Source organism: Mustela lutreola, chromosome 8 (assembly GCF_030435805.1).
Source record: "Mustela lutreola isolate mMusLut2 chromosome 8, mMusLut2.pri, whole genome shotgun sequence".
Classification (NCBI taxonomy): domain Eukaryota; kingdom Metazoa; phylum Chordata; class Mammalia; order Carnivora; family Mustelidae; genus Mustela; species Mustela lutreola.
The window spans coordinates 97,084,961-97,107,615 of record NC_081297.1 but is presented as its reverse complement, the minus strand read 5'-3'; the positions used below and the strand labels follow the sequence as shown (position 1 = coordinate 97,107,615).

The 22,655-nt window shown below is 36.3% G+C and overlaps 1 protein-coding gene across 4 annotated transcripts; it reads right to left on the bottom strand.

The window, feature by feature from the left end:
• Positions 1-4,062: 4,062 nt before the first annotated feature.
• LOC131839044 (NKG2-A/NKG2-B type II integral membrane protein-like) lies at positions 4,063-22,421 on the bottom strand. Of its 4 annotated transcripts, XM_059186104.1 has the most exons (6): positions 20,072-22,416; positions 19,379-19,456; positions 18,861-18,914; positions 17,947-18,098; positions 7,238-7,344; positions 4,069-5,879 (listed from the first exon to the last, which is right to left on the bottom strand). In XM_059186104.1, exons 1-6 carry the CDS (start codon positions 20,256-20,258, stop codon positions 5,762-5,764), a joined length of 696 nt encoding a protein of 231 aa, XP_059042087.1. In that variant the 5' UTR covers positions 20,259-22,416; the 3' UTR covers positions 4,069-5,761. The 4 variants fall into 4 exon arrangements, with proteins under 4 accessions (XP_059042088.1, XP_059042087.1, XP_059042090.1 ...); XM_059186105.1 differs by lacking the exon at positions 18,861-18,914 and having other exon boundaries at positions 4,063-5,879; positions 20,072-22,421; XM_059186107.1 differs by lacking the exon at positions 7,238-7,344 and having other exon boundaries at positions 4,070-5,879; positions 20,072-22,413.
• Between the last annotated feature and the right edge of the window lie 234 nt (positions 22,422-22,655).

Sequence of the window (22,655 nt, the reverse complement as noted above, 5' to 3'; positions counted from 1 at the left end):
CTTGACGATGAATGTTGTTCAGCATCTTTTCATGTGTCGCTGGCCATCAGGAAATCATCTTTGGAAAATGTCTCTTCATGTCTTCTACCCATTTTTTAAACGGATTGTTTTCTGGGTGTTGAGTTTTATAACTTCTTTACATATTTTGGATGCTATTGCTTTAACAGAGATGTCATTTACAAATATCTTTTCCCATTTCAAAGACTGTGCTTTAATTTTATTGATTGCTGCCTTTGCCGTGCAGAGGCCTTTTGACTATAGCTTTTTAATACAGCTTGAAGTAAGTAATTGGGGTGCCTCCAGCTTTGCTTTTTCTTTTAAGGGTTGTTTCGCTATTGGATGCCTTTTGGGAACCAAACAAATTTTAGGATTGTTTGTTCTAACTCTGTGAAAAAGGTTGTTGGTATTTTGATAAGATCTGCATTAAGTATGGAGATTTCTTTTGGGTACTATAGACATTTTAATAAAGTTTGTTCTTCTGATCCATGAGGGTGGAATGTTTTTACATTCTTTGTGTCTTCTTCAATTTCTTTCATTAGAATTTTATAGTTTTCTGAGTGTGGACCTTTCACCTCTTTGGTTAGTGTTATTCCTTGGTAACTCATGAATTTGGTGCAGTTAAAAATGGGATTGATTCTTTGATTTCTCTTTCTGCTGCTTCAGTACTGGAGTATAGAAATGGAACAGATTTCTGTACGTTGATTTTATACTCTATGACTCTACTGAATTACTGACTCAGTTCTAGCAATTTTTTGTTGCAGTCTTTTGAATTTACTCTATACAGTATCATGTCATCTACAAATAGTGAAAGTTTAACTTCTTCTCTGCTGATGTGGATGCCTTTTATTTCTTTGTGTTGTCTGACTGCTGAGGCCAGGACCACCAGTACTATGTTAAATAACAATGGTCCCAGTGGTCTCCCTATCTGTTCCTGACTGTGGAAGAAAAGCTCTTAGTTTGTCCTCATTGAGGATGATACTAGCTATTCATAGTTCATATGTGGTCTGCATTACTTTGAAGTATGTTCTCTTTATCCCTCTTTTATTGTGGGAATTTTTTTTTTAAGATTTTATTTATTTATTTGACAGAGAAAGCACAAATAGGAAGAGAAGCAGGCAGAGAGAGAGGAGGAAGCAGGCTCCCCGCTGAGCAGAGGACTGCCCCCCACCCCATGCAGGGCTGGATCCCAGGACCCTGGGGTCATGACCTGAGCCAAAGACAGAGGCTTTAACCCACTGAGCCACCCAGGTGCCCCTATTGAGGGACTTTTAATCATGAGTGGTTGTTGTATATTATCAAATGCTTTTTCTACATCTATTGAAATGATCAAATTGTTCTTAACCTATTATTTTCAATGTAGTGTATGACATTGTTTGCTTTGTGAACATTGAACCACCCTTGTAGCCAAAAATTAAATCCCACTTGATTCTTTTAATTGTTGTTGCATTTGATTTGCTAGTATTTTCTTGAGAATATTTGGATCCATGTTCATTCTGCATATTGGCTTATCGTCGTCTTTAACAGTAGAGTCTTTGTCTCGTCCTGTTATTAAGGTAATGCTGGCCTCACAGAGTGATTTTTGAAGTTTTACTCATATTTCTTCCTTTTTTTTTTTGGAATGTTTTGAGTAGTTGTTGGAAAATGTTTTAATTTACCAGCATTTTGGAAGACAATTAATGAAATCAAATTCTGGATGGCAGTGTCTTTTACTTGAGATGAATATTCTATTATCTCCTAAATTTCATTAACTTGAATGAATTTCTAGGCATATAAACTGTTGTTATTCTCTCATTGCTTTCAATATTTATTTATCTGTTTCAGAAGTATGACTACAGTGTGCCCACATGTGATCTAATTATTATTATTAATTTTTATATTTTGTTTTGCTGGGCTTCTTGAATTTAACCTGGTGTTTTTCAAGATAACTGAAATAGCTTCAGCCATTATTTCTTCAAGTAATCTGCTAATTGTTTCCCTCACCTTGTACTATCCTAGTTATACATATCATAACTTTTGGTATTATCACATTGATTTCCCTTGCAAAATTTACTTCTCATCACCTCTCAGATTGCACTATTATTCTTATTCAATCCAGAGTATTTGAGGGGGACAAAAGATAGAATGTTTCATTGTGTTGGGGTCCATTATAAAAGGAATGAGACTGAGACAAAGTTAAAGTTATGCAAAGCTTTATTCTATGCCACGCATTAGAAGTCAGAGTGACTGAAGAGAGCCATGACTCCCAATTTTACAGGCTCAAGAATAGACTGACCAGTCAGGGCCAACTCTAAAGGGAGTGACCCTTTCCAGCCTCACAGACTAACTTTAATAGAGCAAAGGCCATGTGGTTAAGCCTGGCCACACATAGGTGGCCAATGAGATTGTAATATACACAGAAAGTTTCATAGTCATGTTAGGCCACATGCAGGTGCCAATTAAATTACAATTTACCCTATAGTAGCTGTTTGAACTAGCCTTTAAATCTGGTCAGAATTGGCACCCACGTTTGGTGCCCAAAAGGTGGGGTTTACATTCTTTGGTGGTTAGGGAGATAGTATGTGTGCTTTTTACTGATTGGATGTCTCCACCTGGCCTGACTTGTCCTTGTATTCTGGGCTCTGTTATTAGGAACTGGCCGACCGTATTTTACTGGTTTTCTTGGTCTTGTTTCTAAGCAAGTTCCTCTGCAGAGGAGGGTCAATTTAATTTTACTGCACAAACAACAAAATGGCTGTTTAACCGAGATGGAGTCACTCTAGCTAAGTAGGCCCTTACACATGGCACCATTTATTTCTCTAATTCTGTTTTCACAGAACTTAAACTCTTTGTTCCAGGACTCCTTCTGGTCCTTCCTTTCTATCAGTTTGTCTTCAAGAACACAAATTCCTTCTTCTGCTTCATTTACCCTAACTGTTAAAGTATCTAGATTAGATTGTATCTCATTGATAGCATTTTTAAGTTCTGCCAAATCTGGTCTCATTTATGCCCTTAATGAATCTATGTTGCCATTAATAGTTTTTTCTGGCTTGGCAATTGTCTTCATATCTACTATATCTACTACCCTGAAGTCTATTTCTTTTTTTTTTTTAATTTTTTATTTTTTATAAACATATATTTTTATCCCCAGGGGTACAGTTCTGTGAATCACCAGGTTTACACACTTCACAGCACTCACCAAAGCACACACCCTCCCCAATGTCCATAATCCCACCCCCTTCTCCCAAACCCCCTCACCCAGCAACCCTCAGTTTGTTTTGTGAGATTAAGAGTCACTTATGGTTTGTCTCCCTCCCAATTCCATCTTGTTTCATTGATTCTTCTTCTACCCACTTAAGCCCCCATGTTGCATCACCACTTCCTCATATCAGGGAGATCATATGATAGTTGTCTTTCTCTGCTTGACTTATTTCGCTAAGCATGATACGCTCTAGTTCCATCCATGTTGTCGCAAATGGCAAGATTTCATTTCTTTTGATGGCTGCAAGAAGATGTGGTATATATACACAATGGAATACTGAAGTCTATTTCTGACCTCTTACTTGGATCCATATCCATTAGATCTGTGGAAGAGGCCATTGTCACTGGATCTTTTCTTTGTTAGGAGTTCCTCCTCCTCCTCGTTCTGTTGAATTGTGGTTGAGAGGATGTACAGCCAAAAATATCAACCACTATCCAGGCAAGGAGCACCCTGGGAAGGTTTGGAGTAAACAGATGTCCCCACCAAAAAGAAAGGAAAAAAAAAGTTCCAGCCAAAATGAGGCCCAAGAGTAAAATGTATATAGTACAAAAACAAAAACAAGCAAACAAATAAAAAGACAAATAAATAAATAAATAAAAGGGGGGCTGATGGGAAGGTGGTTATAATCCCTCAGCGTGGGCAAGGAATGCCCATTTCTGTTCTTCCTGGGTGTATTTTGTTAAAGGATTCAATTTCCCAGATATACAGAGAAATTAAAACTGGTACGTATATAAAGGTACTGTTTAATAGGGAAAAAAGGACTACATTGAAGTTTATCTCTCTCTCTCTCTCTCTCTCTCTCTATATATATATATATATATATATATATATAAAAGAAAAATAAACAAGTATACATATAAAACATTCAAGTTAAAACATTACAGTATTTCATATTAATTAAACATCTAGTTGAAACGGTAAGTAGGTTAGAACAAAACAAAACAATAGCAAAGAGCAGGAATCATGAGAAAGAATTAAAGAGAGATAAAAGCTATATGTCAGAAATATACAGGCTGTGAAGCAATATCAGGAGCTTTATATACTATTTTCCCCTGGTGTTGGGGTTTTTGTAGTTTTATGGAGAGTCTGTGGTTGTTGCCCTCCTGTTCTTTCAGCTTGTTTTCTGGTGGAGGGATCTGCTGTGTTGTTTTTCTATTAATCCTGCTTGGGTGGAGTAGACCTGGCCCCTATCATGGGACTGGGCTCTATGGAAACTGGTTTTCCAGGCTTTTGTTCAAGGAGGCTTTTCTTCTCTGGTGTCAGGGTCAGAGCAAAGTAAACTGTCCACACCCAGACCTCTGCCTCAGGGAGAAATTACCCTCTGTTCCTCTCTGAATCATCTGGAACATAGACAGCCCTCTGCAAACCCCATTGAATACTGCAGCCTCCCACAGGGGGTGTGCATTCCCAGCGACCCTCTCAGTGGTTTCCTTGATATCCCCACTTGTCTCTGTATCCCCGTGCCACCAAAACCATGAGTAATACCAGTTCGGGTGAGCCCAACCCTGGTGGCTGCTACTCTCAGACCATGGTCTCCAGACCAAGTTGGGTCCTCTCAGCTATAGAGGCATCTGGTGGTGGAGGTGACGCTGGGGGCAGCAGTAGCTGCCAAGTCCCAGGGACCGCTGACTCAAATCCCCAGTGAGTCCTCTCAGGCACAGGTGGGCAGTGGTTGTGGCTGGTCCATGTGTCCACACCGATGGTGACCTGGTCCCTGCAATTGTCCCTTAAGCCCCTTTGTTCTTTTTAAACACTGTTATCAGTCACTTCCTGTCTTGCAGCCACCCATCTCCAAGGTATCCCTGGTCCCTGAGCACAGGGCACTTTTCACCTGGGGTATTAATTTCCAATGGTTGGTTTCTTTTGGCTCTCTCCCCTTTCTGTTTGTCCTGCAACATCTGTCTGTGCAAACCCAACTCCATCTTTTGTACATCTCCCCGGATGATCTTCAGTCCCCACAGAAATACAGATGTGTATAATCTTACATCTCAGATTGATTTTATGGGTGTCCAGAGTGGCTTGACAGATTCCTAGCTAAATTTAGGAGACTGGTTGAATTGGAGTCCCCCACTCTTTAGCCAACTTGGTGGGACCTTCAGTAATAGACCATTCTAGTAAGTGATGCTGATAACTGGTGCAGCCATGTACTTGTGTATTCAGGGGTAATAGAGGAAATTTCTGTACCTTCTTCTTAATTTGTTGTGAACCTAAAATTGCTCTAAAAGTTATATCTGAAATATATTATGAGATAATAATTATATGGCTTTTGGGGTGCCTGCGTGGCTCAGTGGGTTAAATCCTCTGTCTTCAGCTCAGGTCATGATCCCAGGCTCTTTGCTCATCAGGGAGCCTGCTTCCCTTCCTCTCTCTCTGTCCCTCTGCCTACTTGTGTTCTCTGTCTGTCAAATAAATAAATAAAATCCTTAAAAAATAATTTTATGACTTTTGAAGAAATGACAAATACATTCTTTACAGATGTGAGATAGCTTTATAGCTGGTGAAATAGATACCAATATTAGGTAACTAAAATGCCCGGGTCTTACAAACATATATTTTTTGATACAAGCAGGAGTCAAAAAGAGTTTTCTTTGAGACAGAGTTGAAAAAGGGACAGTTGTCACTCTCTGAAGAAATCGATGACCTGAAATAGAGAGAATTAGATCTCATTACTCTTAAAAATATGAATCACAATATTGTGAAGAATAAATAGTTTATTTGGACTAATAGTTGTACATCTAAATCTGAATATTTCCCATATCATTTTTATGGGAACATTTTCACAATTGTGTTACATAATTGTTCACACATTGCATTTATTCTTTGTAAGATTAATTCTCTTGAGGCATAAAAAAGTTGTCAAGACATACAAATGGCTATCAGACACATGAAAAATGTTCATCATCACTAGCCATCAGGGAGATTCAAATTAAAACCACATTGAGATATCACCTTACACCAGTTAGAATGGCCAAAATTAACAAGACAGGAAACAATATGTGTTGGAGAGGATGTGGAGAAAAGGGAACCCTCTTACACTGTTGGTGGGAATGCAAGTTGGTGCAGCCTCTTTGGAGAACAGTGTGGAGATGCCTCAAGAAATTAAAAATAGAACTTCCGGGGCGCCTGGGTGGCTCAGTGGGTTAAGCCGCTGTCTTCGGCTCAGGTCATGATCTCAGAGTCCTGGGATCGAGTCCCGCATCGGGCTCTCTGCTCAGCAGGGAGCCTGCTTCCCTTCCTCTCTCCTGCCTCTCTGCCTACTTGTGATCTCTCTCTGTCAAATAAATAAAATCTTAAAAAAAAAAGTAGAACTTCCCTATGACCCTGCCATTGCACTCCTGGGTATTTACCCCAAAGATACAGATGTAGTGAAAAGAAGGGCCATCTGTACCCCAATGTTTATTGCAGCAATGGCCACGGTCGCCAAACTGTGGAAAGTACCAAGATGCCCTTCAACGGATGAATGGATAAGAAAGATGTGGTCCATAGACACTATGGAGTATTATGCCTCCATCAGAAAGGATGAATACCCAACTTTTGTAGCAACATGGATGGGACTGGAAGAGATTATGCTGAGTGAGATAAGTCAAGCAGAGAGAGTCAATTATCATATGGTTTCACTTATTTGTGGAGCATAACAAATAGCATGGAGGATATGGGGAGTTAGAGAGGAGAAGAGAGTTGGGGGAAATTGGAAGGGGAGGTGAACCATGAGAGCTATGGACTCTAAAAAACAATCTGAGGGGTTTGAGTTGGCGGGTGGGTGGGAGGTTGAGGTACCAGGTGGTGGGTATTAGAGAGGGCACGGATTGCATGGAGCACTGGGTGTGGTGAAAAAATAATGAATACTGTTATGCCAAAAATAAATAAAAAATAAATTTAAAAAATTAAAAAATAAACAAATTCAAGCTTGAATGGAACTGATGTTAATACTGAAACATTTACTTGATAGGTGGAAAGAAACAAGAATGCTCAAAAAAAAAAAGTTGTCAAGAAACTTACACTTTAGGAAAGGAGGTGGAAACTTTTGGCCACACAGATGAATTAATACTGATGTTCTGGGAATCTCTACTAATCCATAAAGAATGAATGAGGAGGCTGAACAAATACTATGAGAAAAAAACATTTTTTTAGAAGTCAAACAAGCTTTTATTTGAATTTTGCAAAAACAAACATAAGTAATTCTTTCTGACTTTATAGACTCTTTAAAATTTTCAAGTAATGTTATACACAGGACATGTTATAAAAATATCTTAGTAGAGGGGCACTTGGGTGGCTCAGTGGGTTGAAGCCTCTGTCTTCAGCTCAGGTCATGATTCCAGGGTCCTGGAATCAAGCCCTGAATCTGGCTCTCTGCTCAGCAGGGATCCTGCCTCCCTATCTCTCTCTGCCTGCTTCTCTGCCTACTTGTGGTCTCTGTCTGTCAAATAAAAAAAAAAAAAAATCTTTTAAAAGAAACTTAGTAGAAATAAATGAAGGGGACAAACTGACAAAGGCAACAATTTCAGAGTTCTGATAACTGATCAAGGGCTAATAATATTTTATGAAATAGCTATTATTGAAAACCTCCTAGAGATTCAAGTGAAAAGAAGTGCATCTGTAATCTTCTTGCCCAGAACTGCTCCCTTGCCTCCCCACCTTCCCACCATATCCCAGTGATCCAGAAGCTTGTAGTTCCACAATTTGGAGAAGCTGCAGAAAGCAATTGTGCTGGTGCCACAAGGGAGACCCAATCAGCAGTGGGGAAGGGACTGAAACAGTCCATTGATTTTTCAGCTCAGAGTGATGATTTTGCTTGTCAATGAATGATGAGAACCCATACGTGTGTCAGGAGAAGATGACAGCCCTGCTTGCTAGAAACAAGGAGGTTGGAAGGAGTTGTTTTTCATTGGAATTGGGGCTGTGACCCAAGAGACTCTAGGTCTTGATCAGCATGTCTTCCTTGCTGACCCTGCCCTGCCCTCAGGAACCCTCACTGCACATGCTGTCTCTCCAGACTCTGGCTGCATACTTCCCCAGCCTTTTGGTATTCATCGGTTGGGACCCTGCTCAAAAGCAGGATGAGAGAAGTCTTGGGGCCAATCTAACCCAAGGGGCAGGCTACATGGTCGGTAGGAATGTTTTTCCTGCTCTTTTTCTCAGGTATCAATAAAATTCTTTCTACTCCAGAAAAAAAAAAAAATGTTGGAGGTTGCATTTTTTTCTCTCAAGCACTGTGGCTCCCATAAATATAATAGGGAAATGCTATTAATGAAGGAAAAACAGAAGAGTTGATATGAACTCTCTGTACACTCTTGATTGATGGAAAATAATTATTCATACATGGAGAGGAGATCAGTAGAAAGTAAAAGCAGGAGACTTCTCACACTCATATGCATGCACACACACAATCACACACACACACACACACACATCTCATGGTAGAGCATGGAAGTCCTATTCACCTGCAGACTTTGAACACAGTTTTTAAGAGTACTTGTAGGTAACATCTAAGTTACAAAGTCACAAGGACAATCCCTAGGAATGCAGGCTAAAATATAAGAATTTGGTAACACTGAAAAAAAATATTAGCAGGCAGATCTGAGGGAAGAAGATCCTGCAATAAAATTTGTGCAACTTACAAAAAAATACAAATCTAAGAATATGAAATAGACTGCATGATGACTAAATTATATTATCAAAACTATCTACCTAAAAATTAAAAAAAAAAAACATGAAAAGAAACTGGCAATGTCTTCCATACTAGGAGAATGCATAAGTCAATATAAACTTCTACTGAGATAAGAATATTATGTTTATTAGATAAAAAGCATTTTAGTCTAGGGCCATACCACCCTGAACACGCGTAATCTTGTCTGATCTCGGAAGATAAGCAGGGTCGGGCCTGGTTAGTACTTGGATGGGAGAAAAAAAAGCATTTTATAGTGCTATTTATAAATATATGGAAATTACAAAGAAACAGTTCAGATAATTAAATGAACATATGATGGCAGCAATATAGGATATAAGAAATATCAATAGAGAAGTAAAAGTACATGAATAAATCACAGAGAAATTCTTGGTTTATCGTCACACACCTATATGAAAATTCACTAAATTGGCTCTCCAGAAAATTTGGGATACATTAGAAAAAACTGATGACATTGAAGAGGGAATCATGGATTTACTCATCTCAACAGCAAGAGAGCAAAAAAACAGAAACATTAACACAGTCAGAAACCTTCAACACAGTACCAGGAAAACCAGCATAGGTCTAAATACAATCTAAGAAGGAAAAGAGAAACAGGGGGGAGAAGCAGTGCAGAAAAATAATCATAAGTCACAAAGAGTGAACAACTTCTTAAATATCATTTTAAAAATATTATGGACCCCAGAGGCTCAACAAACTAATAATAGAATTATGTCTATAACTCAAAACACAATGAAATGACTGAAGAACACATGCCAACACAGAAAAGAAATACTCCAGAGGGAACAGGGTGGAACATGAGGTGACTGAATTTGTGTGAAAACCATAGAATGGGTGATACATCTTCCATCTTCAGCAGCCTGAGACCACATTATCTACCATAGAATCCACACATACCATGGACACAAGTTAGATTGGAGGGGGGTCACACCAGTAAGATAAAGTATAAGAAGCCCCAGGCCATAAGTCCTCCATGGAAACAATAACTTAAAAATACATCCTGGAACTCATGGGTGGCTTAGCTGGATAAGTTTTTGCTTTGGCTCAGGTCATGATCCCAGGGTCCTGGGATCAAGTCCAGCATAGGGCTCCTTGCTCAGCAGGGGGCCTGCTTCTCCCTGTGCTAGTCACTCCCTCCTGCTTGTGCTTTCTCTCTCTCTCTCTCTCTGACAAATAAATAAATAAATATTTTAAAAAACAAAAATAAAAATATACCCAAACACAAACCAATGTATATTCAGTCTAATCATTTTGATCAGGGTGCCAAGACATTCAATAGGGAAGGAACAGTACCTTTCACAAAAGGTGTTGGGAAATTGACTTTCACAAATGGTTGGGAAACTGACAATTTCTTTGCAAAAGAATGAAATCCAATGCTTACGTTCATACCATATACTAATGTTAACTAAAAATGAACCAAAGGCCTAAACATAAGAAGCAATAAAACTATGAAATTCCTTGAGGAGAACATGGGGGGAAGTAGACAGCATTGTAGCTCCAATATTGCTTTGAGGACTCTGAGGTCTACATGCCATATCAGACATCAAAAAAGATTCTCTCGGCAAGACTTTCTTCTCACAGATAAGACAGGAGAGAGTGGGATGATATTTTTAATGCAATCAAAGGGAAAAACAACTGTCAACCAAGAATACCTTACCCAGCAAAGCTGTCATTCAGAAACAAAGAAGAGATAAAGACTTTCCCAGCATCCCAGGGGATGGTGTGTCATAGTTTCAACTCTTTCCCCAGATGGCAGTCAGAGGAAAGTGGCATGACTCTAGTGGTGGTTGGTTAAAGCCACATTTCAGAAGAAATTTGAACCATTAGACCTGCCCAACATAAATGCTAAAGATAATTCTTCAAGCTGGAAAAAGAGACCAAAATAAGCAAGGTAAAAACACATAAAAATATAAAATCACTGGTAGAGACCAAAACGAAAAGATCCTTCATATGACTTCTTGGATAAGTCACCAAAAGATAGGCAAGAGAAATTAAAATAGAAAAGTGAGACTGCATTAAATTAAGAGCATATGCACAGCAAAGGAAAGAACAAAAAAGTTGAAAAGTTTGGAAGAATGATGTACAGAAGAGGAGAAATATTGTAAACAGATCAGATAAGGGACTGAGATCCAAATCTATAAATAGCTCCACCAATGCAATAAAAACAAAGGAAATAATCCAATTCCAAAAATGGGAACGGGGCCTGTTTATGTTTTTTTTTTTATGAAGACAGAAAAATGGCCAATAGGTACAAAAAAGATACCCCAAATCACTAACATCAGTGAAATGCATATCAAAACCATAATTAATTATCACCTCACACCTGTTAAAATTGTTTTTTTCCCAAAACTTAAGAGAATATTCGTGAAGATCTGAAGAAAAGGAAATCCTTTGAAGAAAATATAAATTGGTTTTCCAACAATTTTTTCAACCAATTACAAATAAAAATACCATATATTATGCATTTTTCCAAGCAATTACAAATAAAAATACCATATTATGTACTAATGTTACTCCTACATATATATTAAAAACTCAAATCAGTATCTCAAATGTTACTTCACACCATGCTCATTGCAACATTATTCTCAATAACCAAATTATTAAAGGAACCTAGGTATCTGCCAACAGATAAAGAGCTAAAGAAGGTGTGGTATATATATGTATCCACACACATACATGCATATATGCACAATGAAATATTATTCAGTCATGAGAAAGAAGGAAATCTTGCCATTTGTGACAAATGGATGTACCTTAAAGGCATTATATACGTGACAAAAATCAGACAGAAATAGACAAATACTGTATGGCCTTGCTTAAATGTAGAATCTAAAACACTGAATTTGTAAAAGTAATAAATATAATATAATTTACCAGGGACAACAAGGCAGGGGAATTGATGAGATGTTCAAGAAAACAAAGTTACAGCTAGCTACTACATAATAAGCTCTGGAATCTAATGTACAACATAGTGATTATAGTCATCATTACTGTATTATAAACTTCAAACTTGGAAAGGCTAAATCTTTGCTGTTCTCAACACCCACAATAGTGTTAAGAATGTGATGTGAGAGAGGGGTTATCTACCTTACCATAGTAATCAATCAGTAATACATCAAAGTAGCAAATGAGCACATTGCACACCTTTAATTTACACACTGTTATGTCAATTATATCTCAGTAAAAACAAATAAAAGATGTAATTGTAACACTCAGCTACTACAAAGAACTAGCTTAAGAATATAGCTAAGAGATCGAAGGGGAATTAAAATAGGATACTAAAATATGTTTAGTACAAAAGATGTCAGATAAGGTGGAAGAAGAAAACAACATAAACATAAAATGAATAGAAAAATGGGAGACCCAAATACAACTATCCCAATAACGACGTTCATGTTAATTCAGTAAATATCCCAATCGAAATATAAAAATTGTCATCCTGAATAAAAAAGAAAAATTTCAGATCCATCATTATGCTTTCCATAACACACACACTTTAGATTCAAAGGCACAAAGATGTGAAAGTAAAATGATAGCAAAAGATCCACTCTCCAAGCAGTAACTCTGTAAGTGAGGCCAAATGGCTACAACAATATCAGACAAAGTAGCTGTTAAAACAAGAAATATTGGAGCACCTTGGTGGCTCAGTGGGTTAAAGCCTCTGCATTCAGCTCAGGTCATGGTCCCAGGGTCCTGGGATGGAGCCCTGCATCGGGCTCTCTGATCAGCAGGGAGACTGCTTCCTCCCTCTCTCTTTCTGCCTGCCTCTCTGCGTACTTGTGATCTCTGTCAAATAAATAAATAAAATCTTATAAAAAATAAATAAATAAAAAAAGAAATATTATTAGAACTTAAAAGAAACACTTCACCATGGTAAGCCTGTCAATATGAGAAGATAAAATAATTACAAATATGTATTATTCACCTAACAATAGAACCTTCAAACACATGTAATAGAAACTAACAGATTTGGGAAGATAAATAAACAACTTAATGAGCACAACTGAAGATTTAAAAGCTCTTCCATCAGTAAATGAGAGACCATCCAGTCACAAAATCAGGAGCCCCACTGAAGACTGTCAGAGCTCTAGGAATCAGCTTGACAAAACTGACATATATAGAAATTATTCTTCTATGTCATAAATAGAGATCAAACATTGACAGGATGGAAATTTTCCAAAGTATATTCTCTGAAGACTAATCAATTTTTGTCTAAAGGAATAAATTAGAAGTCACAACAAAAAGAAATTTGGTGGATTTCCAAACATGTGGAAAAGTGACACACTTCTGAAATATTTATAGTTCAAAAATGAAATCTGTGAAAATACCTTGTACTGGGTGATACAAAACTGAGAATATATCAAAAGTTTTAAGGTGGAACAAAAGTAGTGTTTAGAGACAATTCATAGCTCTGTCACTTAAACCCAAAAGGAAGAATGTTATAAAATGGATGATCTGAGTAGTTTCCCTCTCAATACACTGTACAGAGAAGAACCTATTAAAGTTAGAGAAGAAAGAAGTGATAAACATATACTAGACTGAAGTTGACTGTGAAATACAAAAAGTAGAGTAACTCATGGCAGCCTAAGTGGATCAATACCCAAATATCCAAGAGCATTAGCAATAGCATGGATAAATGCACTGTAGTAGAACCAGACAATGGAGCAGCAAGAAGTTTGGATGATTTACAACTTCATGCAACTATATGGATGAAAAGCACAAGTTTATCTTCCCCTGAAAATGCCAAAAATAAAATATGCACACTGTATGATTCTACTTATGGAAATGTTTGTAAATGGAGGTGGAAACATGCAAGGGGCATTTTGCAGTACTGATAATATTCATTTTCTTCTTCATATGATGGCGACACTTGAAAATTCGGCCAGCTGTTGGCATGTATTGCTTGTGCAACCATCTGTATGTACATTATACCACAGTAAAATTAACATACCATGAATACCATGAAAATAAGTAAATATGTTTAAAACTAGACATAAAATTGAAAACATCCTACCAAATACAACTTGTGAAAACCAAAACAAAAGGAAATAAAAATATCAGAATTGTCTCAACTTCTAAGATAATTTAATCTATAATCCAGAAGCTTTTCATACTCAGTTACAGAATATTTAGATACTTATAAGTAAAGAAAGATGAAATATTAATTAGAAACCAAAAAGACAATCTTACAAGGTAGAAAAAAAGAGTCAATAAAATATGTGTTGTGTGCATTTTCTTGGAATACTAAGAAAAGGAAATTACATGTCAGTGGCAATCTAAACTGGTTCTGATAATATACAAAAATAATGGACTATGATGTAAGTAGATTTATTGAAGCAATACCAAGTTGGATTTACATTTGAAATTCCATTAACTTAATCTGCACTTGATCTTAGCCAAAAGACCAAGAAGTGATTCATTAACTTAATCTGTCACATTCGCAGAGTAAAGAAGGCCAAATGATGTGATTTCTCTGATGCAGAATATAAAACTAATTTATATTCTTAACTTAAAAATAATCATTTAGACTGATAGAAATAAAAAAGTAAACAGCCATGCAAAGATCTAGAATAGATATGATAACTCTGAAAAAGAACTAATATAAACCTATTGTTTATAAAAAGACATTTTTAAAAATATGGATTGATAAAAATATATACAAGATTAAAGAAACTGAAGAGAAAGTGAAAAGTTTATACCCACACATATATGGAATGCAGATTTCAGCAATGATGCTAAGTCATTTTGTAGAGAAAGTATAGTGTTACAATAAATGTTGTGGAAACAATTAGTTTCAAATGAAATTAATAATATATACCTTATACAAAAATGTTAAAAGATGATCATCTGTAAGTGCAAATGATAAAATTTCAAGAAGATGTATTAAGAAAAATATCTGACCTAAAGTTGGGCAGTGATTTCTTAGAGAGAAACAAAACATGATCCATAAAAGAACAAAGTGATGAAGTGTAGTTCCTTAAGATAATGTCTGTGCTTTGAAGAGAAAAGAAAGACCAGTCATAGACTTGAGAGGAAATATTTACAAATAATACATCTAATAAAAAACTTACTGCTAGGATACAGAAAGTAAATAGAAAATACAATAACAAAAAGTAAAAATAGAACAAATACATTTCAAGATACTTCACCAAAAAGCATATATTGATGGCAAATAAATACAGAGAAAGTTGCTCAACATTATCAGTCTTAGGAACATTCACATTAGAACCACTACATATCAGAATTCCTATTCCAGCAATAAAGTGAGGATATGCTACTGTTCCTTATTTCCTCCACCAAATACAGCTAAAACACCTGGATATGATACACAAAACAACATAACATTCAAACAGATAATGAGAAAACTGACAGAACTGAGCACTCTAACCCCAAGGAATGATACGGTGGTGAACGCCCTGGAATTTCTCTTTGCCTCACATATCCCAGAGTGATGAGCAAACCACAGACACCAAAGTGCACAGACAAAAGGCCCCAAAATGATTTTTTTCTCCCTAGTCAACATAATAGAAAAAAAGGCATGCTAGAAAGACCCGAACAAACAAACAAAAAATGTAGACACTAAGTGCGTTATTTCAAGCAACCATTGACTATCCATGGGACACATCACTCAGGAATGCAGGGGACATCAAGACATTCTGAGATAAAGGAAAACTAGGAAAAGTGTCACTGCCACCCCCACTCTGAAAGAACTACTAAAGGGAATTATCCAAACAGAAATTAAATGGTAACAGAAGGAATTTTGCAAGGATCATCAGGAAGAAATGGAAAACAAAAGAAAGTATAAAACTATCATTAAGCCTAAGGGACCTTGCTTCAACTCTAGTGTCTAAATTGTTTGAAATTTGAATGAAAATCATCAGTTGAAGCAAAGTGATAACATTCATGTAATTCTCAACGTAAGTAGAGAAACATTTAAAACAAAGTAGAAATGAGACACAGTAAAGGGATATCAAGGAAGGGAAGGCTCTACATTTTACTCAAAGTGCTGTGGGTTGTGACAGAATGTGAAGACTGCTACATGTGTTTATAATTATCTATGTAAAGATATATACTATCTATATTATTTATATGAAGCCCATTAGAACATATGTGGACATATGTATGACTATATATGTATAATTATTTATGAAGAAAAGATTGACTTTGCTTTACATTACGCTCCATCAGTTAGGTTCATGATGTAGAAAACTATAACCTTCATATATATCTCACTGCATTGCAAATACAACATCACCAAAAGTAATTCCAACTGGATAAGATACTCTAATTCAAGTGAAAAATTAATAAAGAAAGAAAAAAAGATAGAGGCAATATAGGAAATTATGTTTATGAACTTTGATGAACTTCTGAAATAGGTTCAAAATAAACACTAACACCCAAATGATATATGGGACCATGGTAATACTAAAATTCTGATTATTAAAGGACTCCAATAGGGGAGGAAAAATGCAATACACAGCTATTTCCATCTTGTAAACTCAAAAGAGCTCATATTTAAAACATGATAAGGACTTCCGAGAAGACAAAAGAAAACATCTAGGAGAAATGAGCAAGGGACATACTCGAGTCCTTCTCACCGAAGAGAATACCCTAATAACTCACACCTCAGGATAATGACACTGTTGTATAACCACCAGAACTTTTTGTCATAATTTTCCACAGACCTCTGAATTTTGGATCAATTGACTATTTTGTAAAAAGTATTTACACAATACATTAGATAAATGTAGGGAAAATGTAATATATTGAAAGACACACATATCTATGACTGAGCAATTTCATACTAATGCTTTGAAGAAAATGTACAATAAACATATATAAATACAATTATAATGTTGCATTTATGCATTTTTATTTTGACAAATGCATTATTCACATTTCATAAATATACTATATACTATGTTGCTATGTATAATAGTTATTATAAATACAATACATGGAAAACACATAGAAAAAACCTTTCATAAAATTATTATTCATAACACCCACATATAAAAAGGAAGTAAATTTCTGAGAATTGATTTTAAAATGTCATATTCATATAAGACAGCAGCAGTGAAAATTCACAAACTACAGACAAATGCAGTAATAAAGATGGATTACAAATATCATATGAGAGCAAAAAGGAGACACATATAATAATGCATACTTCATGATTCCATCGATATAAATTCCAAAAATAAGCAAAGATATTTCACAGTATTAAAACTGGCAGGGGTAATAGGGGCTCTAAACTTCTCGCTCATGATCTGATTTGTAATTATCTTCCGACTATTTTGTGATGAATATGCACAATCATGTAGTTTGTTTTTTTTTTTTAAGATTTCTTTATTTATTTGACAGAGAGAGAGAGAAAGATCAAGAGTAGGCAGAGAGGCAGGGAGAGAGGAGGGGGAAGCAGGCTCCCACCCAGCAGAGAGCCCGATGTGGGGCTCAATCCCAGGACTCTGAGACCATGACCAGAGACAAAGGCAGAGGCTTAACCCACTGGTTAAGGTACCTCAATCATACAGTCTTCATGATGGGTGGTAAAAAATATAGTAAGGATGGGGCGCCTGGGTGGCTCAGTGGGTTAAGCCACTGCCTTCGGCTCAGGTCATGATCTCAGGGTCCTGGGATCGAGTCCCGCATCGGGCTCTCTGCTTGGCAGGGAGCTTGCTTCCCTCTCTCTCTCTCTCTGCCTGCCTCTCCATCTACTTGTGATTTCTCTCTGTCAAATAAATAAATAAAATCTTTAAAAAAATATATAGTAAGGTTATTTCAGGCAAAAGAGCATTTATAGAAGTATGGCTTTCTAAGAAAAGCAAGAACTACAAATTACTAAATATACATTAAAGGTATAAAATTAGCGAAATATAGAATCAAACTATGGAATAGTAAAAGACTTTAAAACAAATAAACAAGAAATATAAATATGTATGACTATATGGATGAGATCTACAAATGTAATATTAAATGATAAGTTTTTAATAAAAGCTGCAAACATTTGAAATCTCACCATTTCCTCTTCATCCTCTATGGAGAGCAGGGTAGAGCTCTTAGAAGCACAGGACAACCGACTCTCATTCCATGGTTTTCTTTCAGTGCTAATGTAGTAGCAAGTTTTGGAATATGTAATCCACTCTTTTGGACAGTCACCACAATGATAAGCTAAAGAAAGATTATGAGATATTATCCAAAAGGCTTGGAATATTAAAACTTGCAAGTCTGCAAGTTACATATGTATACACAAATGTGTATACAACACATCACTTCACCCTCACAAGTGGGCAAAAATAAAACACATGCACATTCCCAGAAGAGTCAGGCTTTCATCCCTTACATATGTGCCAGTATAAAACAAACAAAAATGTCCATCTCTACATGTACTTCGAGTCCCTGGACAAAACAATTTATTTGGAATCGTATAATGGTTTATATTATATCATGTTAAAGCAGGAGGAAATTTGAGGTCATTGTTATCAATGACAATGGGTGTAGTAACTTTATTTTAAGATCTATTTATTTATTTATTTGAGAGAGAGAGAGAACAAGAGAGAGCATGAACCAGAGGGTTAGAGGTTAGAGGGCAGAGGGAGAGGGAGAGAGAATTTAAAACAGACTGCACTGAGAGTGGAGCGGACATGGGGCTCAGTCCCAGGACCCTGAGTTCATAACCTGAGCCAAAGCCCAGAGTCAGACGCTTCACTCACTGAGCCAACCAAGTACCTCATGTATGCTGATTTTAATGAGTATTTCCTCATACTGTTGTGTAAGAAGTAATACTCTCCTATACTCATCAATTATGAAAATTTACTACACAATTTTCTAATTTGTTTTCCCCAAAACCATCTATTATCATCCTTGTCTAGTTTAAGATACAGATAAAATATAAGCTATCCTAATATCAAAGTTTTGGAAATGACTTTCTACCTTTCTGGGTCGTTATTTCCACAGACGCCTTGTTCTGCACTGGTCCTGTAGTAACTAGAAAAATTAAAACAATGCTCATAAAACTTAATATTAAACTAAATAAATGATTATGATTTGAGTTCCTTAGTTTGAAGTTTGGTATATTATTTAGAATGAGAAATCTCTGTAATAAAATTGATTTTACCCATAAAAATTAAATAAAATAGTGAACATGTGGGGGAAGACAATTCAAAAGTTTAAAGAATCAAAATTCACAGTATTTTGCAGTATTTGGTTTAACCAGTCTCAAGAAGTAACTTGTATATTTCCATAAAGTCTCTCCCATAACTTGTATTTCAGTTATGAAATCTTAATATATGTGTAATACTCTCTATATAGAGTTATTCTGTTATTTCTACTTTTGACATTCCACATTTAGAGCATGCATGCATTAAAATAAGGTAATACAATTCCATAATAGTGTGCAACATTTCGAGCACCAATGATCATTAATGTCGTCATCGAAAACACTTACTTACAATGAATAACAGCTATTGTGACCACAGTGGACATCAAGACAAGGCAGGTGATTCCCAGAATGTCAGCAATGAGCTTCCCTGGACATGAAGGTAAATAGTTGGGGGAAAAAAAAATGAAAATGCTGAGAAAACACAGATGGAAAATAATCATTTAGGAAATTTATGTACAAGAAAGCCAACAATGGGGCACCTGGGTGGCTCAGTGGGTTAAAGCCTCTGCCTTCGGCTCAGATCATGGGATCGAGCCCCACATTGGGCTCTCCACTCAGCAGGATGCCTGCTTCCTCCTATCTCTTTGCCTGCCTCTCTGCCTACTTGTGATCTCTGTCAGTGAAATAAATAAATAAATCTTTAAAAAAAAAAAAAAGAAAAGAAAAGAAAGCCAACAATGCACAGGGAGTCACATATAAAAATTTGGACCCCAAACTTGCCTCTGTCATTGGATTCTTCTTTCAGAATATGCCATTATATTTGCAGTAAATATATTACCTCCATGAGATTGAGTAAAGACCACGAATTACAACACTTGGACAAGATCCGTCCTCAGATTTCAATTACAATACCATATTCCAGCCCCAAGCTCTGATCCACACAAATGAAAAATATGGGAGATCATTCCCTACTCGTTCCCTGCACCCCTGCTCCCCAAGTGCATATACTAGAACAGTTGTATGTCTGTATTAAGTGTTTTACCTTTCCACTGGCAGTTCTTGCCACTCCCTTGAAGATCCCGAGAAACATCTTGAAGATTTAATTCTACGTAGGTTATTTCCTGCTCAGTTCCTGAAATGGGACTTTTAGTGCCCTTAGCTTTCACTTGCTGTCTTCTTGAACCCTTAACCTGACTGAGTTCTGCATAGGTAACTCCTTGGTTATTCATCTCTGCAGCTGCGTCCTGTCAGGCACAGGGCTGGGACTGTACTGAAGGTCTTGATGAATAGTGTATGCAATGACAAGATTGCTGGGACAGTCACAGTGGGTGGAGTGTGGGGTGAGTGAGAGTACTCATTTGCAATTGAACAATGTAAAATCTGGTACTACCTTCCTTATAGCTTTAAAGAAGTGCTTTATGATAGAATAAGTGGTTTTTATAATGATATTCTCTGTTTGACACCATAGTATTGATGGGAAACCTGTAAAGCATCAAATTAGTGAAGAAGAAAAGAGGTCAGGAATATTGTCCTTATTAATGTAAGGCCAGATTCCACAGAACATGTCAATATTATTAGATAACTGGGTTAATATTAAAATGCTGTAGTAGAAAGAAAATGCTGCACCAATTTTTTTTGACAAGTTTTAAATGCATTATTGGTTTAAAAAATTAGGTCCCCAGATTAGGGAATATTAGTTTTAACACATATAGGAATTTCCTGGAGTAAATTACTTTTATTTAAGGCTCGGGTTTCTTTATTAAAATGTCATGTAGTGCTATCAAGTGGTCTTTTACTTTGAGTAATTGTGGAGTTTGGAGGAATCATTAATATCTAATGAATCTTTTATAAGTTGAAAAATGTTACATGACACAATAAATTTATTCAAACCCTGAACAATAATGAAATCAAAAACACCAAAAACTATTTTTTAAAAGTACTTATTTAACACCAGAAAATGACAACTGAGTTTATGATAAAGATGTGAAAACTATGGGACGCCTGGGTGGCTCAGTTGGTTGGACGACTGCCTTCGGCTCAGGTCATGATCCTGGAGTACCGGGATCGAGTCCCGCATCGGACTCCCAGCTCCATGGGGAGTCTGCTTCTCTCTCTGACCTTCTCCTCATTCATGCTCTCTCTCACTGTCTCTCTCTCAAGTAAATAAATAAAATCTTAAAAAAATAAAAAAGATGTGAAAACTATAAAATGATAGATAAAAGTGTAGTTCATTTATGGAAGAACACTGTTGGTACACTTCCAGAAAAACCTAAGAATGTGAAAGGCAGTAGAGAAACTTTAGTCGTATAAGGAATTCTAATAAATGAAATAAATGTAATTTCATAATTCAGTCAATGTGCTCAAAGTCACTGAAATATGAAATTACTCCTGGCTCTCAAATTTACAAACTATGACCTTTAAGAAGTTACTTCCTATCTGGCTACCTAGTTTATACTAATCTGAACTGGGAATTAAAATATATAAAATATAATGCATTTAAAGCACTTAATATTTCATCCAGCTTTGCTAAGCTCTCAATAATAAATTAGTTATCTTAAGTATTCTTAACAGAATAGTCACAGTATCATTGCTGATTCATATCCTTTAGAGCATGTAACATAATCCATTAGACAGGCATCTCTTTCAGTATTAAATATCATTTTCACCAATTTTTGATCAAATTTTTAAAAAGTTTGTTGATTATTTCATACCTAAGTATAAGTTAGCATTTTCCAGAAGATACCTCATCTTCTTTCCATGAACAGTCAAACTGCTTTCATTTAGCAAAGCAAGTATATGAAGAATTAAGTTTTTGATATTCGATTTGGTAGTAGAACTTAATGATTCATCATTTACATATAACTCCTAATACTCATCACTACAAATGCCCTCCTTAATAACCCATCTCACGTTTAGCCCATCCCCTGCCTACGTGCCTTTCAGCAACCTTCAATTTGTTCTCTACAGTTAAGAATGTCTTATTATTTGCTTCCTCTCATTTTTTCCCCTTCACCTATGTTCATCTGTTTTAAGAATCTATTTCCAAAGTCTAGGCTAAAAGATCAAGTAGTATTTTATCTATATTGATGCAAATCCAAAATTAACTGTCCCTTCTCATGATGCTTATGGGAGTTCACATGAAATTATACTGATCTGCAGACACAATTATGTGGTTGTATATGCACCTAATTACTTCTCCACAGGCAAGAATTCGAATACGTTAAGAAATTCTCCAGTGTTTTTCATATTCATTCTTGTCTGTTACCCTGAATTGTTGGAATAAATATAACAATGTTTTCTGTGATTTGACTGCATATTAACTGTACCTCATGTGCATCCCATCCAGCATCTATATCTCCCACTAAGTGAGGCAGCTAGGAGAGAGACAGCAGAGGAGTGACACATACCTTCTGTTGGCCAGAGAGTCCTACATCTTCCACTGGGAGACCAGGTTACTCTTGTAAACAGACAGTATCTGTGGTCTTCACAGACTGCCGGCCCTGTGAGCGCTCAGAGTGAGACAATAGTGGAAAAAGTAGATTTCTCATCAACGTGTCACTTAAAATTTGAACAGGAAATCCTTACACTTGGTCAATTTTGAAGACACTTTATCTCATCACACACCT

Bases quoted from the DNA above. Each gene is read 5' to 3' on its own strand.
- LOC131839044 (XM_059186104.1), bottom strand. From the start codon at position 20,258: ATGAATAACCAAGGAGTTACCTATGCAGAACTCAGTCAGGTTAAGGGT. The intron at 19,457-20,071 runs GTAAAACACTTA...CTTCATGTCCAG, and splicing joins CAAGAACTGCCAGTGGAAAG to GGAAGCTCATTGCTGACATT. The intron at 18,915-19,378 runs GTAAGTAAGTGT...TAATTTTTCTAG, and splicing joins CACAATAGCTGTTATTCATT to TTACTACAGGACCAGTGCAG.